The 15,658-nt window shown below is 39.9% G+C and overlaps 1 protein-coding gene and 1 long non-coding RNA gene across 2 annotated transcripts; both read right to left on the reverse strand.

Moving 5' to 3' along the window:
• Positions 1 to 921: 921 nt before the first annotated feature.
• On the reverse strand, positions 922 to 5,975 carry LOC103380207 (uncharacterized). Its single transcript, XR_003049833.1, has 8 exons — positions 5,604 to 5,975; positions 5,257 to 5,336; positions 5,113 to 5,140; positions 2,491 to 2,714; positions 2,344 to 2,412; positions 1,997 to 2,143; positions 1,722 to 1,852; positions 922 to 1,644 (listed from the first exon to the last, which is right to left on the reverse strand). It is a non-coding gene; the product is annotated as an uncharacterized LOC103380207 (long non-coding RNA).
• Positions 5,976 to 6,589: 614 nt separating this feature from the next.
• Positions 6,590 to 14,844, reverse strand: LOC103380211 (CD81 antigen-like). Its single transcript, XM_008312058.3, has 8 exons — positions 14,682 to 14,844; positions 13,078 to 13,192; positions 8,996 to 9,093; positions 8,534 to 8,608; positions 8,269 to 8,382; positions 8,075 to 8,173; positions 7,435 to 7,518; positions 6,590 to 7,308 (listed from the first exon to the last, which is right to left on the reverse strand). The coding sequence occupies exons 1-8, from the start codon at positions 14,745 to 14,747 to the stop codon at positions 7,243 to 7,245; spliced, it is 717 nt and encodes a 238-aa protein (XP_008310280.1). The 5' UTR covers positions 14,748 to 14,844; the 3' UTR covers positions 6,590 to 7,242.
• Positions 14,845 to 15,658: the final 814 nt, after the last annotated feature.

Here is a 15,658-nt window from a genome sequence, read left to right on the forward strand (position 1 = left end):
CTGCTACCTGAGAAAATATATTTGTGATCTCATTCACAGATTCATTTTGTTCATTGACAAGATTTCATGAAATCGGTGTTATCTAGTGGAATTTTAACTCTCGGTTAGACGCGTCAGACCAGCCTCCCTGACCGCAGCGAAAGTCAATAAGTCTGCAGTTAACAAGCTGCCAAATGGATTGTGAGTGTCTGTAGACTGGTTGATGTTGTTGGTGAAGTTTTTGAAAGCAAGTCTGGATACATTCCAGAAACCACCGTTAAGATTTGAACATGACACATTCAGTGCTTTTTGGGACATGGTTGTACATTTGTTATGTACATCGATTTGCCTTGTGTATGAAATGCTCTGTACAAATAAAGCTGCACTGCCTTTTTAAATTTAAATAGAGAACTTTGTAATGTACCATTTACTCAAGAGATTTTTCCTCCCAATAAACTGTCATCATTAACTGCACTGTGTGTTGTGTGTTCTGATGAAGACAAAACTTCTTGTGTGAAGATCAGACACCTTCGAACTGGGTGTGTCAGCTGCTACCGTGCCAGAAATACAGGTATGTTTAGTTTCTAACGTACTCTGAGTCTCTGGGAGAGCTGGTGCTAAAGGAGACAGTAGAAGAGTTGAGATTACACTGCCTTCCTGTGGCGACATTAAATACTGCAGCCTCGTGCCGGTTGAAATTAGAAAACAGGCATACGGATTACTTTCACATATCAGGTCTCCTGAACCTGAAACTTATTTTCAATTTAACTGCTTAAAGAAATATTGTTAATTTCAGCTTGTTAATTTTCAGCTCATTATAAAGAAAAAAAAAACACATACAAGAGGAAACCTGAGTTTGTTTTATCCCAACATATGGCAGATGCCAAGACATCTGATCTGTAGAAATGAAAGCCACGATAGAGAAGGTGGTTTGGTTTAAGGTTCTGTTATTAAAACCGCACAGGGTTCAGATAGTTTTACATCTTCAACAGCTAACTTGACCAGTCAGTGTCTGGGCATTTAGTTTGAATATTTTTTTTAATTCTTTGGAGTTAGAAGAATGGAGAAAAAAACAAATTACACTAATATTAAATTCAATGCAGTTTATTTTCAAATATTAAATGAAAGTAGAAGGAATGGAGGTCCAGTCCCAAAAAAAATTAAATGAAAAGCTGCTGCCAGCCTACAGAGACAAAAACACCAACTCAGCATGGCCACTGATAACATTACTACAAAGACTTGATCATAACTCCACATTCACTGGTTGGAAGCATTGCTAGAGGATAATGTCATACCATGGATGGAGGTCAAAATCAGAGGGATCCAGGTCTGATTTTGGAAACAGCATCCATGGTGCAGCACTCAGAATTCATGACTGGATTTATTATAGCACCAAGAAGAAGAGAAAGTACAGAAGTGTAGTAGTGTGTAGTAGTGTGAAAGAAATCCAGTTCATTGAACTCTGAGTGACAGTAAACTAAAGTAAAATTAAATCAGGGATCAAGCATGTAGTTAAAGTCATCAGTGACCAAATCTTAAAATATCCACAAAATGTCATGATTTGTAAACAGTTAACCTTATGAAAAAATAAATAAAATAAAAATCCATATACAGCGATTACAATCCTGTCAGCTGTGGTGGGTCTGTGTCCTTGGGGCCCAATTCCTGAACATAAATAAGTCAAGTAAGTTTTCTACATGACAACAAACTGACTACAACAAGGACTATAATTTAGTACAAACCTTAAGACTCCATGGAGGAAGGAGGCAGGTCCGGATTAACTTGGCTGCAGTCATGACTGATCCAGACCAGGATGTAAGGCTGTCCAAGTACCATAGTTTCAAGTCAACTGGATCTAAGGTCCAGCCAATATCTGCCAATAAGACAAGAAATTAAGAAAAGTAAATCATGTTAAAAGAAGGAGGGCAAAAGTAGCCTGAATGAACCAACCATTAGTTTCCCTTTGACAAAATGATAGAATGGCATGACATACAACAACATAAGAGGACTCGCTCACATTGAGCCAACTGCAGCTTTCTGGGGTTCATATCCAGATGTATTTAATTCCCAGTCTGCTGTGCTAACAGAGAGAGAACCCAGAGGCACAATTGACCCGAGAGCAGTCATCCAAGGTCTTCTCCAGTGACAGTGAGGACTCCTGTTGCTGGGGTCAAAATGACAAAATAAACAGACAATGAGGGACACTGACCAAGAGACTGGACAGAAGACAAAATTAATGTAATATTTGATTTGAAGCCAGGTGAATAAGATAAATGGAGTTCTCAAATACTCACATCATTACACATTTGGTCACATTAAAGTGGAATTTTGTGATGGAAAACCTATAGAAACCCTTCTCCTCACCTCAGGCCCCTTAAACCAGGATCCAACTTCTTTATACTTGGTCAACTCCTGGTCCTAGAGAATAGAATTCTAGAGACACAGATCAGATCAGCCAGTGAACAAAATAAAGTGAACAGATTTAGCATTAATCAATGAGAAAAATCAAACCTAAAGACATCCAGTGGCTGAGAAGATTTTGCTTCCAAGGTGTCCGTTCACCTGGGCCACCTTCACCCTACAGCCCAGATCAGTAGTCCTCTTACGGCTCCAGTACTGACCAATATGGGGGGAGGAATCTTACCCGTTTCACTGACTGATCTTACCAAATTCAGTCAATCAGGACAGAGTAGGTGAAGCCTGAATCTCTGCTCCCCCTGCACCACCCACCTACACTGATCATTGACACACACACACACACACACACACATATATATATATAAATAATTAACCAAGAATATACCAACAGTGAATTAAATTAATACAAGTGAATGTCATCTTCCTGGTGGCCTATCTATCACTCAGCCCTAAACAAAACAAAAAGTGAACACACTAAGGGGGGTGTGTGTGTGTGGGGGGGGGCATCTATTTCAACTAAACTAAGACTCAGATTAGGCTGCATACTTTACCAAAACAGTAAATTTAGCAGCTATTAGCATCAGTGTCAGAGGTTTATCTCTTTATCTGCTATTATCTCTATTATACCCTTTATCTTCTGCAATTCAGCCCACAGAAATATTAACTTAATCTTTACCAAGTCGTGGCTTGTCGTCTATTTGCCAAGTACATTTTCTATTAAAGAACCTAAACGCGCAATCTAAGCTGTATGCCTATCAGATTATGCCAGCATATTTATAACTGTCAACCTAGCCAGTAAAACGAACGATGCAGCAGAGGACGTAATTCCTCTGGTGGGAGGCCTCCCAACATGTCGTCTAAATGCCACAAAAAGGCAAACAAGTCTTTAGTAGAAATTAACTTGGCAGAAGGAGACAAGCCAGCTCTAGTCCAAACTGTTAAATGATGTTAAAGACCATTTAAGACCAACTGGTGTCAGAGTTTGGCAGACTTGGTGAGTTTAACCCTGACGTGGAAAGTCTAACTGTAAAACCAATATCTCTGACCCTGACCACAAGCCTTAAACTAAATCAAGTATTGATGAAGTGTTCACTTCTTATATAACAACCTCAATTTATAACTAACCCTAACCGTCAGATTTACAACCACAGTAATATCCTGACGGACACTTAGCTCATCTGTAAGTGACCCTAAACAATACAAAACACAATCTGTACATCAGCAAAACATGCATCATGCAGATAAAGGTGATCACACAGAGTCATACAAACGTAGATCAGAGGTGGACATCACATACACACTGACAGTGATAACATTAGTTACATTTACAGAAGTACACAGTCAGGCAAATTTACAGTTAAACATTTACAACAGTACAGTCAAGCAAATTTACATGACACCGAGTACTGGGCATGCATGCAGGTTGATGAAGCTGGAGGCATGCAAATTTACAGTTAAACATTTACAAAAGTACACAGGCATGCAAATTTACAGTTAAACATTTACAACAGTACAGTCAAGCAAATTTACATGACACCGAGTACTGGGCATGCATGCAGGTTGATGAAGCTGGAATTCCGGTAGTCCGTCTGCACAGCCGGAAAATGACGGCAACCAAAATGACCAAAATTGTGGAAAACTGCCAGGACATCCAAAATTGTGGAGAAGGACCGCAAACAGGACATGAGAATTCTGGAATATGAACGTTCCATAGAAAAATGACCACGATGTCCAGAATTATGGTGAGGACCGCAAAGAAATTGGTCAAAGGGATATTAAAATTGTGGAATATTGTGATTACACAAACTGCCAGTGAACAATTAATTTAAAAAAAAAAAAAAAAAAAAAAAAAACTACAAATGTTCCTGAGAGATAGTTATTGGCCACATTAGGAAATAAAGGACAGGTAGACATAGCAGTCAAGAGGAAGTGCTATAGTAGCACTGAATGTCAGCCTTTTGACAACGGCCAAAATGAGACATCCTTCACAGTTTAAACTAAGCTAACCTCATGCTTCAACCTCTGGTCCCATACACATTCACACACAGATTTGAAAGTGAGGAAATCCTGCTGCTACACTCCTGAACTTTGTCATACACATTAGGGTGTACAGCATTCTAAGTTTTACACAACCTAGACTGAACAGTGGCTATTTTGGCCACATAACGGTGACCAACAACTAGCAATTTGTAGATGCAATATTGTTATGAAAAGCCAAAACAGACAGGATAGAACTAAAGATCAGCTCAGGGGCTGGGGGAAAAAAAAAAAAATCATGGCAGGAAGCCATGTTAGGGCGCAAGATCACCTCGGCGGCTGGAAAAGGAAAGACCAAGTGTGACATTTTAACCACGCAACTCCTATCAATTTAATGTTTTCCTCAGAATGTTTGTCTTCATCCATAGAAAGCTGAAAAGAAAAAAGGTTATGGCATGGCAGCCAGACCCAACCTTTATCTACCAGCTCAGCAGTTCCACATCCACACTATGAAAATGGGACCAGAGTCACAACAACCTGCTCATGACCAAAACCCAGGTTCTACAGCCTATAAACTCAGAACAGGAAAAACAGAATAGAAACAAACCAAAGAGACAGGTGGCCATTTGCTGTTGTATAGCTATGTTTCAAACACACACGTTCAGCTAGGTACGGCAGCCTAGCACAGCACGGCAGCGGCACGGCAGCCGCAAAGAACAGAAAAACGACGTTCCTTACTATGTTGAAGATCTTCAGGATGGCCAATCTGGAAAATAAACCAGAGGAGTCATGTTAGCTACTGACGTTTTAGTGTTAGCACAACATTCGTCAAATATATTTTTTCTTATTAGCCTACATATAAAACCTGAGTTTGTCACTTACCTTGTCTTTCAGTTTCAGAAATGTAACTTTGAAGCTAGCCAACTTCAACCTGGTCTCAGTGCGCACAAATCCCGACGTATCTGTTAATTTCAAATATCGTTGATTACAAGTTTAACACAGTGTAACAATTTCTTTTAGAAATTCACTTTAGAAGTTACTGAAAACGGCAAAATACGATTCAATGAGTGAACACATTCTCTAAACATCCTGAAGTAGGTCAGTATTTTCTTAAATTAGTTAAGTTTGCAAAGTAAATAAATCCTTTAAGTGAAGTCTAAGCTAGTTAGATAAAACTACACCCAGTTAAAACAACAAGTGTAGTGAAGACAATTCCAGAAGTCTCTTACCTTTTCTAGCTCAAACCTCCATGCCGTCCAGGTCGAGTGGATAATTAGGAATAACGTCGTACACCTGCCGCTTTTAAAGCACATGGCAAACATTTTCGGCGTCTGGCGTCACGTGCCGTCACAACCGTTTTTTTTTTTTTAATTTAATTTAATTTATTTATTTATGCCTGTTCTGTTGCATTTTTGTATTGCAGTGCAGTATTAGGGCTATATTGAGAATAGAAAAATAACTATATTAAAGTCGTAAATGTATGAGACTAAAGGCGAAACGTTACGAGAATAGATTCGAAATTAAAACTGAATTTCTTGTCATTTAACACATGATCCCGCTGAGGAGGTTTCTCTGCCTTTTCTCTCTTCCCGGCTCTTCTCTCTTTGTTCCGTACTTCTGATATTGTGGGGGACTATCTTGTGTAGTGGACATTTTTAAAAGGTGCGGGTTTTGTGAGCAGCGTCCGTGTGAGGCGTCTGTCTCTGAGCAACCGTGACAGCACCACACGCATGCGCAGACCAGAGCCGTGGGAGAGAAGTGCCTGTATTGGACATACTGAACAAATCAACATTTAATTTCTAAATAAAGGACGATATATTTTACGGGGTGCCTGGCAACTATAGTTACAGAACACCAACCACTATTCATTAATCCTCCTTCAGCTCGATGTTCAACATCCTTTGCCCAATTCAATCACTATTTCTTCTCAACTAACGTTCAAATAATTTAGGTAATTACTGTCTCGGCGTCTTTAACTCGTTAGTTACGCCTCCTGTCTTTTGGACAGAGACAATATGTTATTGTTTTCAGACCAGACATCCTAACCAGGTCTCACTAATATCTATTAAACCCCTCTTGTTTATATATTCAATGAGTCTAATTTATATATTTAAATAATACTCACTGAATAACATCTGTAAATCCAAGTTCTATCTTATCTAAGGCCTAAAGCTGGAGATCGCCAGTAAGTGGGACATGAACCATTGCACCAGTGTTTACTTTCCAAACGTATTTTATTATTTGCTTGCTTTTCAAAATATAAATATGTAAGACAAAATGATGTTTTGTACAAACACTATAATATTGGAAACCTGATGTGATGTTGCTCCATCTTAATACATTAGAAGTGAGGAAAAAAAAAACACGTAATAGAAAAAGTAGAAAGACATTAAGGTATCAATACAAAAAGATAAGTAAATAAACTGAACTATAATGAGTGTTTCATGTGTTAATAAGGCAAAATAACTCAAAAAACAAAAGTCTGAATCATGAAACCCTGCTGCTAAGAAAATACCATAATACTGTTGTGCCGTAGTGACATGTTTCACACACAGCCAGGGGAGACGTGAAAACGTACATATGTAGAACATATTTATACAATTTATACATCTGACAGCAATAAACTCAAGGAGAAACATTTCACATATGTACTGTAAATATAACAGCCTGATGAAGCGAGGACCCACAGACGCTAAACTGCTGCAGAAGAAAACTAAGTGATGACAGATAAGCAACATCAAAATTCAAATGACTGATTTTATTTTAAAGTAAATAGGAGCGATATCCATCATAATGTATAATAAAGAACTGGCACATCAAAATGATTCTATTATACACCCCTGCTGCTGCTGCTGCTTGGCTGAATTCCTAGTACACTCCAGGGCTGTTACGGATCCCACAACAGAGCACCATGGTGAAGATCATCTCAAAGACCTTGATAAGAAACAGAACAGCGTAATTCAATTCAGACTCTATTCCTGCACCTGTAACAGTTGATACATTGCCACAGTTTCAAAGCTGTGTGAACAAAAATAATCCTTGTCTCTATCTGACACTCACCATGATGACAGCAACCACCAAGGCAGCCAGACCAATCAGATGCAGCTTCTCAGAGAAGAGCTCGATCAGTTTGTCGTGACAGCTCTGTAAACAGGAAGAACATGTTTATTTATCTATGGACACGCCTCTAGATATAGATATATATTTTTTCATTTCATTTGGAAGTGGATAGGGGATTTCTGTTGGATATGAAGGTTTATTACAGGAATATAAATCCACTAGGTGGCAGAAATGCAACACAAAGAAGTCAGAGACGCTATTTAAACCCAAAGATTAACAACAGGGGGAGCAACTATATCTGACCTGCAACTACTATTGAGTTCCCGCAGCTGTTTGTGTTCTTGCATGTTCTGTTATATTTAATTCATAGTGTCCTTTTCTTTCATTTATATCCACTATTAATACATTGAGAATCCTGGGGTTCAAGGTTTATTTGTAATGGGCCCCCAATTATAAGCTTCAGCTAGCTTCCTCACAGTGACCCACACTGTAATGATGTGTAAATAAAATAACATTTAAAAAATAAATAAAATCCTTTTAATTATAAAGTCAATTAACAAATTAATTGGAATTCACAAAAATGAAGAAGTAGTTGTATCCATCAGAGCTGAGAATATTTCTGACTTTATTGGTTTGTTACCTGAGATTTCAGAAAATCATCTAGAGACTTCCTTGGACACAAGGTGGTGGCAACTTGTCTGAAGAGAGCCGTGTCGTCTCCTTTACCGCAGCAGTCAAGCTGAAAAGAACCCCACCTCCACTGTCAATGACCCATTCATCAAACCCAATGCATGTCTTTAATTAACTGGTGGAATATTTTCCGCCACACCGTACCGTGGTGTGAAAAGCATCCAGGACCTTGATGGCAGCGTCTTTACTGGGAGATCCAGACACATCCACAGCCTTGATGTAAGCAGAGTCGTAGAAGTTGATGAGTTCTTTGGAGATCTGTGGACGGCAGCGAGTTGGACATGTTGTTACAAGGGAAACGACAACAGACAGAAATAGCAGATTTACTGGAGCAAAAGTGGCAAATCGATGCAGAGATCAGTCTGCATGCAGAGCTGTAATGAGCTGTGAGTGTGTGTGTATTACTTACAGTGTCCCTGTTCATGAAACCCCAGATAACTGCTGCTACTTCACAGGCAAAGAGGATCACTAGGAAGAAAAAGAACTTGGAACAAAATAAAAAAACATTTAAAAAAAGATGAAGAACATTTACATCTGTTATTAATACAAAATGACTTTTATACAGTTAATCTCCTAATCTACAACCTAAATTTGTATAAATCTATAAACTTTTATACAGTTAATCTCCTAATGTACAACCTAAATTTGTATAAATCTATAAATATAGATCAAGAAAATATACTGTGATATTTTATTGGTAAGGATGCTGCCCTTTGCCTGTGTTAGTTTTCATTCTCTTTTAGAATTCACACCAAGGAAATACAGAGACTACAGATTATCCCGACCCCCACCCTATCCTCTCTTCCACTCATATAAGCATTTAAATGTGTACCATTTACATTTAGTTGTATTAAAACGTAGAAGCACTCACTGTTCCCAGCAGACACTGAGACTCCTGAATGGCTCCATAACATCCCAGGAAGCCGACCAGCATCATCACAGCTCCTACAGCTATCAGTATGTAGACGCCTGGAAAAAACACAGACAGAAAAGAAAAAAACAAAACAAATGTGAAGACATGTAATCTGTCATGTCCACCACTAGAGATCAGCAGTGTCAGCGTAGTGTGCTGCAGGGCCTTCATTGATCCATACAGTGTGTTTAGTAATGGACTGGACCTTCATGGCTTTCCTGGTAGAATGACACAACATTACTGACATCCTTAACTGCTCCAAGATTGGGCGAGAGGAAGAGAGAAGGAGAGAGGAGTGAGGCTGAGTCAGTGACGCTGCCACAAAACAGGAAATGCCTTCCACACCCTCCCAACCACATTATACCCCCCTTCTACCACTGCTCTGACCTCCGACCCTGTGCATTATCCTTCCCCAGGAAACAGGAGGAACCATGAGAATACACACTCTCTTACCTACTTAGACACACACACACACACACACACACATCTCTGTGTGTTTATGCTGACAAAGACACACCCAGAGTAAAAAAAAACAACTCTAAAAACCTAATCTACAAAAGTGAGCACCAGGCCTCAAACTATAAGACTGAATGTATAATTTTGATGTATTTGTTTTGTGACACTTAACCAATAAGTGATTATAAAAGGTAACACAACGCCAACCAGCTGCAGCCTGACCTGACCTTATCCTGAGGAAGACAATGACTTTTAGCGTGTACTCAGCAACAGTGAGAGAAGGATGTACTTAACATTGTCATGTGCTGAATCACTATCTTTGAAATCCTACTCAAAATAGTAGTTAAAAACACATTAAAATATATTATTTTATAGCACATCTTGCAAAAGGTGCAAAAGCACTCTGCTTATAATATTCCTATTTTAAAACAATAACATTTTGATCTACCTAATTTGTCATTTGCAAAGCAGAACAAAGAAATATCACAAAAATATAAAGAACATTACAAGTGTTGTCAACCAGAAAACTTAAATACTTAATCACTCAAGAATGAGTGAATTTGTTTTAAATAAATATTGAATTAAATGGAACAAATAACCAGCTCATTATCCCGTCAGTTAGCTGTAATGGCAGCACAGATTAACAATAACACAAAACAACAGTGTATGAACAACAAAGTATGAGAGGGAAACGTAGGAACACAACAGGAAAAGAGGCGGACACTTCAGAGTGAGTCTATTTATATTCATTCATATTTGTTTGTGTCACTGAGAGGAAAAAGAAAAAAAATGAGGGAAGTTATGAGCAACTGAAAACTTAGAAAAACTCCAGGTTTGGGTCATTTTAAATACAATTTTACCTCCATGGTGTTAATATAATGTTTGTTTTTTAGTATTTAAGCTTATTTAATTGGAACTGTCTTGTATGTATGTATATATATAATTATATATATATATAATTTAAAGTAGTAGAGTCTAAGGTAAGTTGGGAGCTTGTTAGCTGGCTATAATAATGAAAGGCTGGGCAAAACTAAAACAAAAATATCTTACAAGTATAATGCAAATTAGAAAAAGAGCTCTCCTATAATTCCAACAGATTTGGTTTAATGACTGACGATTTCGGGGAGCATAAAACTACAGGTATCCCAGAGTCGTTCGGTGACAGAAGTGAAGGACGTGAACGCTCTCAGGGAGACAGTCAGGGAACAGCCTGTTTCAGGCTTTTTCTATTCTTGTACTTGCCAGAATAAAACACACAGCCTGTAATGAGGGCTGACACAGCGGTCGGAAATGGACAGACAGCGAGAGACACTGACGCTGCTACGCCTGCAGGCCTCCAGTACCTCACACTTTACCTCAAACATCACGCCAAACTCTTCCTCACACTGACGTCAACGCTCCCTTTTCTCTGTTTTCTAGCGCTTTCTTCTCCTCTATCCCTTCCTCCCTTTCTCCTTCCCCTTCAGGATTTGCAAAGCAGCTTCCTGTAACCTAGCAATGCAGAAAGGCAGGCAGTTTTTCTGCTGTCTTTCATCACTATGGTAACACCCTTTTTAGGGTGAATGCCATTGAAATGGTAAGGGCAACAGGCAATTTTACAGCTGGAGAAGTTCATTTATTTCTTGTCTTGTCTGTGTAATCTGCTGACAGCCAAAAGTGGAGGGTGGTCACCAGCTCACAGACCCAATTTGGAGTCACTGCATACATGATAAGGATCTCACTGAGACAGGATATTAAATCACAACCTCATCTTCAGAGGCAGATGTGCTGAATCTGTCATCAGCCATTTGACAATATATACATATATATGCTATATATATATATGTATCGATATTCATTTAAAAACAACCAACTAAAGTTATTTAACAACTGAAATAAAAATTAGGATAAATGAACTCAATATTCAAATTATTTATTCTAGACATCTGGTCACAAGCCACATGTGGGAACGTTTGTGAGCCACAAGTGGGCAATTATCTTGATTTCAATATTCTCCTTCTTCTGGAGATTATTTTTGAGATCATAAATCTTTAGCATCATTAGCAAAATATTAGCTGGTGTGAAGAACTGGAGCAGAAGTGACTTCAACTACCATCTGACTTCAACTGCCCTGAGAAACTACATGTGTTTTCTCTAACCCAACCTGTGAGACATACCATTCAACCCACTATGAGAGACTGTACCTCTGACCAAACCAGACTGCTGCCACCAGTAATGATTCCAGGCCCTGCTTCAGAGGCAGGAGAGTGTATATTTTCAGTCTGAGATAAACACCACCTTGGTGTGCCAGCATGCTAAAAACATCCACTCCAGACTCTAATTTGAGTGGTAATGTGCAGATGAACAAGCTTATTTGAATTATGCAAGGGCGTATGTTCAAGGAAGGGTAAAAAAAAAAAAAAAAACAGTGCCTTGATCTTGCCTGGGTGGGCCTCTCTGCTCTGCCTCCTTCTATAAAAAGCCCTGCTCACCATCACTCTGTATACTTACAGAGGAACACGGATGGGAGAGAAACGGGAGTCCAAATGGAAATTAATGGGCTGCCCAAAGTTCACCACCACAACACACTCAGACGACGGACCTTTGAAAAGCTGAAAACATATCATGTATTGTAGGTTTTAGTGCCAATCTCTGGATAACAGCGTGCAGTGAAAAGGACGTGACGATGATGACTTAGGATCGTATTTCATGCACCGAGCGTGACCTGGAGTATTCTGGGATTCGGCCCTACCTTCTAGGCAGAGGCACACAAAGAACATGTTGTGCTGAAATTGCACAAAAACAGCAGAAAGTTCCTTAAAAGTGTGAGCACATGGTGGCTTTATTTTTCTCATGGGTAATTACCTTCCTCAGCTCCCACATATGTCTCAGCATCTGTCTTGAGGCTCCACTCTCTGTGTGGAAATCACCCCAGGGCAGGAACTTTCTCAAGTAGAAAAAAAACCTCTGCGTATTCATCTTATTCATAAAAACTGCACCTGTACGTTTCCACACTGACAAGTAGCTGCGAGAAGAAGGAAACCCAGGATCCACTAAGTCACGCTGCGGATCTAGGTGTTTCCTGTTCCACCGGTCTTTTCTTAGAGGTTAGGCCGCTCCGACTATTTCAGGACCTTACTCACAGGGTCTCTCCACTGGGTATTAAAGGCGGGTATTTCACTGTCTGTTGTTTCCAGGACACTGGTAACTGTGAGCTTCCTGTCAGGTGAAGGATGAAGAATAAGAATAGAAAATGCAGAGGAGTCGACAGAAGTCTGTCAAGAGGTGTGTTAATAGAAAAAAAAGAAACCTTAATTAGATTGGATTCCTTTCATCAACTCTTACAGGGATCGCTGCCGTATTTGATGAACTTTCTGTCATTTGTCGCTACTTTCCTGTGTCCATCAGTAAACCCATGTACCACATTTAAGTCTAGCTTTGCTCCTTCATCATAACATAACACATTTTATTAAATAAATATGAATTAAAATAAAGGCCCAAACCTAAGAATTACAGAAGATTGCAGGAAGACCCCGCTGTGTTGAGGTCAGAGTGTGTTTTGGTCAAATGCCGGTGTCATCTCTGTGTTAAAGGTGTCTACTCACTGATGTAGAACGTGCTTGGCGCCTGTTGGCCTTCAAACTGAAGTATGAGGAGGTTGCTGGTTTGATTGTCATGGCGGAGCCACAGGGCCACTCCTAGGATCACTCCTCCAGCCAGCTGTCCAAACAGAAAGACTTCAGTTACTACTGGTGGTGCAGGAGGGGAAAGAAAACGGAATCATCTGCATCATTAATTCAGAGATAGATTCAGAGAAAGTCAACAAATGAATTAAGGCAGTGGGCCGTGCCGTGACATACGATCACAAAAATGACTGTAATGTTAGGTTTGACATTCATTTCAGAGCAGCTGAGGTTTTTAAAATATTTGATATTTGGGAGAAATGTTGCCATTGATGAAGAACTCCAGATTCCAGTGTCCACTGTCTAAACCTCAGCTCCAACATCTCCTGACCTGTGTTCCCAGCTCTGCCATGAGGAGGAGATCGTTAGGACAAGTGACGAGAGGATATCCTGGCACACTGGTGACCTCTGCCACAGACTGTGTCCTCAAAGCTTGGTTTTAAGCCAACTCAACAACTTTGGTGTGCAGCTACTCCTCCCTTTACTCTTATTCTGTGTCTTTCACCCCTCGGTCCATAAACACTGAAATGGATTTTTTTTAAATATAAAAACTTAGCGAACAACAATGAATCCAAATAATCACATCCAGTGTGGTATGTTGTCTGCATGGTGACGCCCTGGTTCTTCAAGCCAGTGTTTCTGTACACTAGCACATCTAGTACAAGGACTGAATTCCATTGTTCTCCATGAAACAGGAAACTGAATCCTTGACATGAAAAATAGCCAAATGAGGAAGAGAGGTTTTTTTGAAACGAAAGGCTCGGTGCGACAACACCAGAGGAAACACTCAATCAAGTGTAAGGGTTCAGGAGATGGTGACTCTGCGCTCAGTTGAAAATAAAGGTTCTGATCTAAAATGATCGAAACTCGAAACAAAATATTACAAAGTAGTCGTCGGCGATCCAACATGGCCGTGAGAAAACATGTTAGAGCAGAAGACTCATTCGAAGGAAGTCGAAATGAGATGAAATAGTCCATAAAATGAAGACAGATACATAAGGCCTACAGTAACTCCCTGTTACTGAAATAACATTAGCGTGTGTTCAGCATGAACACACAGTACTTAAATTAAAGATTAAATGTTTCTGGAAGAGAGACACATGAGTTAGTGATAAGTTCAAAGAAATAAAATAAAATCTTATAAAAGTGCTGTAGAAAGGTATTAGCCTTATACACCAGCATGAACACAATTACTGTCCATGAAGCACAAAAGCATTTTAACTCTGCTTGGATAAAGTTTATTATACTCTGGTGAAGTGGGAGGAGGTCCTCACTTTTAACAGCTCACCAGTCTTACACAGAAGAGTGGAAGAGGGAAACCACAGGGAAATCACAGTCACTTCTTTATCACCGAACATTAAAGGGAATACATCACACCACTACAGTGATGCTACATAATGTACTATATGCTACATATACTTCAGCTGCACAGTCTGGGTCCGAAAATGAGGCTGTCTTCAAGAACAGAAAAGAAAGTCACAAAGTCAAAAGTTAATCAATGATTAAAAGAAAACAACGCAACTCACCCAGAAAATAAAATTAAAGAAGAATAACATGTATTTTATGCATCTTGTGCAGCCTGCCACAACCATGTTGCCAGTGTTATCAGTTCTGTCTGTTTCCCTCACAACTTCGTCCACTGTCCACGATCACAGTCTCTGCCAGTTGCCTCGGTTCAAGTCAGTAGAGGCACTAGAGCCCCGACCCTGGAAGCTCCGCCTTTATAATCAAGAGTGAAAACTGAGACCAGGACCAGCCCACAGAGTGGAGGCCACGGGAGAAACTGTGTTCTTCACCATGTTCTTCTCTGTGTTCTTCACCATGTTCTTCTCTGTGTCTGAAGAAGTAAATATCTCATTAAATGTAGTTCAATAAAATGCTGTTTCACTAAAACATGGTTCATGTTTATCAATGTGTGAAAACAGAATGGCCATAGGGGTCAAAACAAGACAGTTTTGGTCGATGACGTCACCGCTTCCGTTATAATACCCTTTAGATTTTTCATTTTCTGTCTTCCATACAAACACCCTGCAGAGACGTCTACCCACTGGTATAATTGTAGACCGCAGGTCTGAATGTAGAGAACCAATTAGCTTGTTTATGTGACTGCTGTGAGCACTGACGCCCTCTGCTGGCATGTTTAACACAAGTAAAGGCCTGGTCGACTTTACACTATAATTATCGTCACCTACAGATCAAGTGGAGCCCACGTAGTTCTGCAAACAAGTAATAGAGCCTCCCCTCACTTTGACACGGACACACACAGGTAGACACACACACTTGCAGACCGCAGCCTGCTGCCTGGGGCCGTAAATCATGGCGCTGTAAGAAGCTCCATGATCTGCCTGTTGTTGATCTAATGGGCGTTTCTGCGCCTTCACAGCCCCAGGGTCACACCGTGTCCAGCCATGAGCTGTGCATCAACACAATACGCCCCCCCCCACCAACCCCTCCCCCTACTCCTGAGTGTTACAGCCGCTGACCGACCCGCACTCCCGAAACG

This window comes from Cynoglossus semilaevis, chromosome 6, assembly GCF_000523025.1.
Source record: "Cynoglossus semilaevis isolate Cse_v1.0 chromosome 6, Cse_v1.0, whole genome shotgun sequence".
Lineage (NCBI taxonomy): Eukaryota > Metazoa > Chordata > Actinopteri > Pleuronectiformes > Cynoglossidae > Cynoglossus > Cynoglossus semilaevis.

Bases quoted from the DNA above. Each gene is read 5' to 3' on its own strand.
- LOC103380211 (XM_008312058.3), bottom strand. From the start codon at position 14,747: ATGGTTGTGGCAGGCTGCACAAGATGCATAAAATACATGTTATTCTTC. The intron at 13,193-14,681 runs GTGAGTTGCGTT...CTGTTTGGACAG, and splicing joins TCTTTAATTTTATTTTCTGG to CTGGCTGGAGGAGTGATCCT. The intron at 7,309-7,434 runs GTGAGTGTCAGA...TTTCTTATCAAG, and splicing joins TGGTGGTTGCTGTCATCATG to GTCTTTGAGATGATCTTCAC.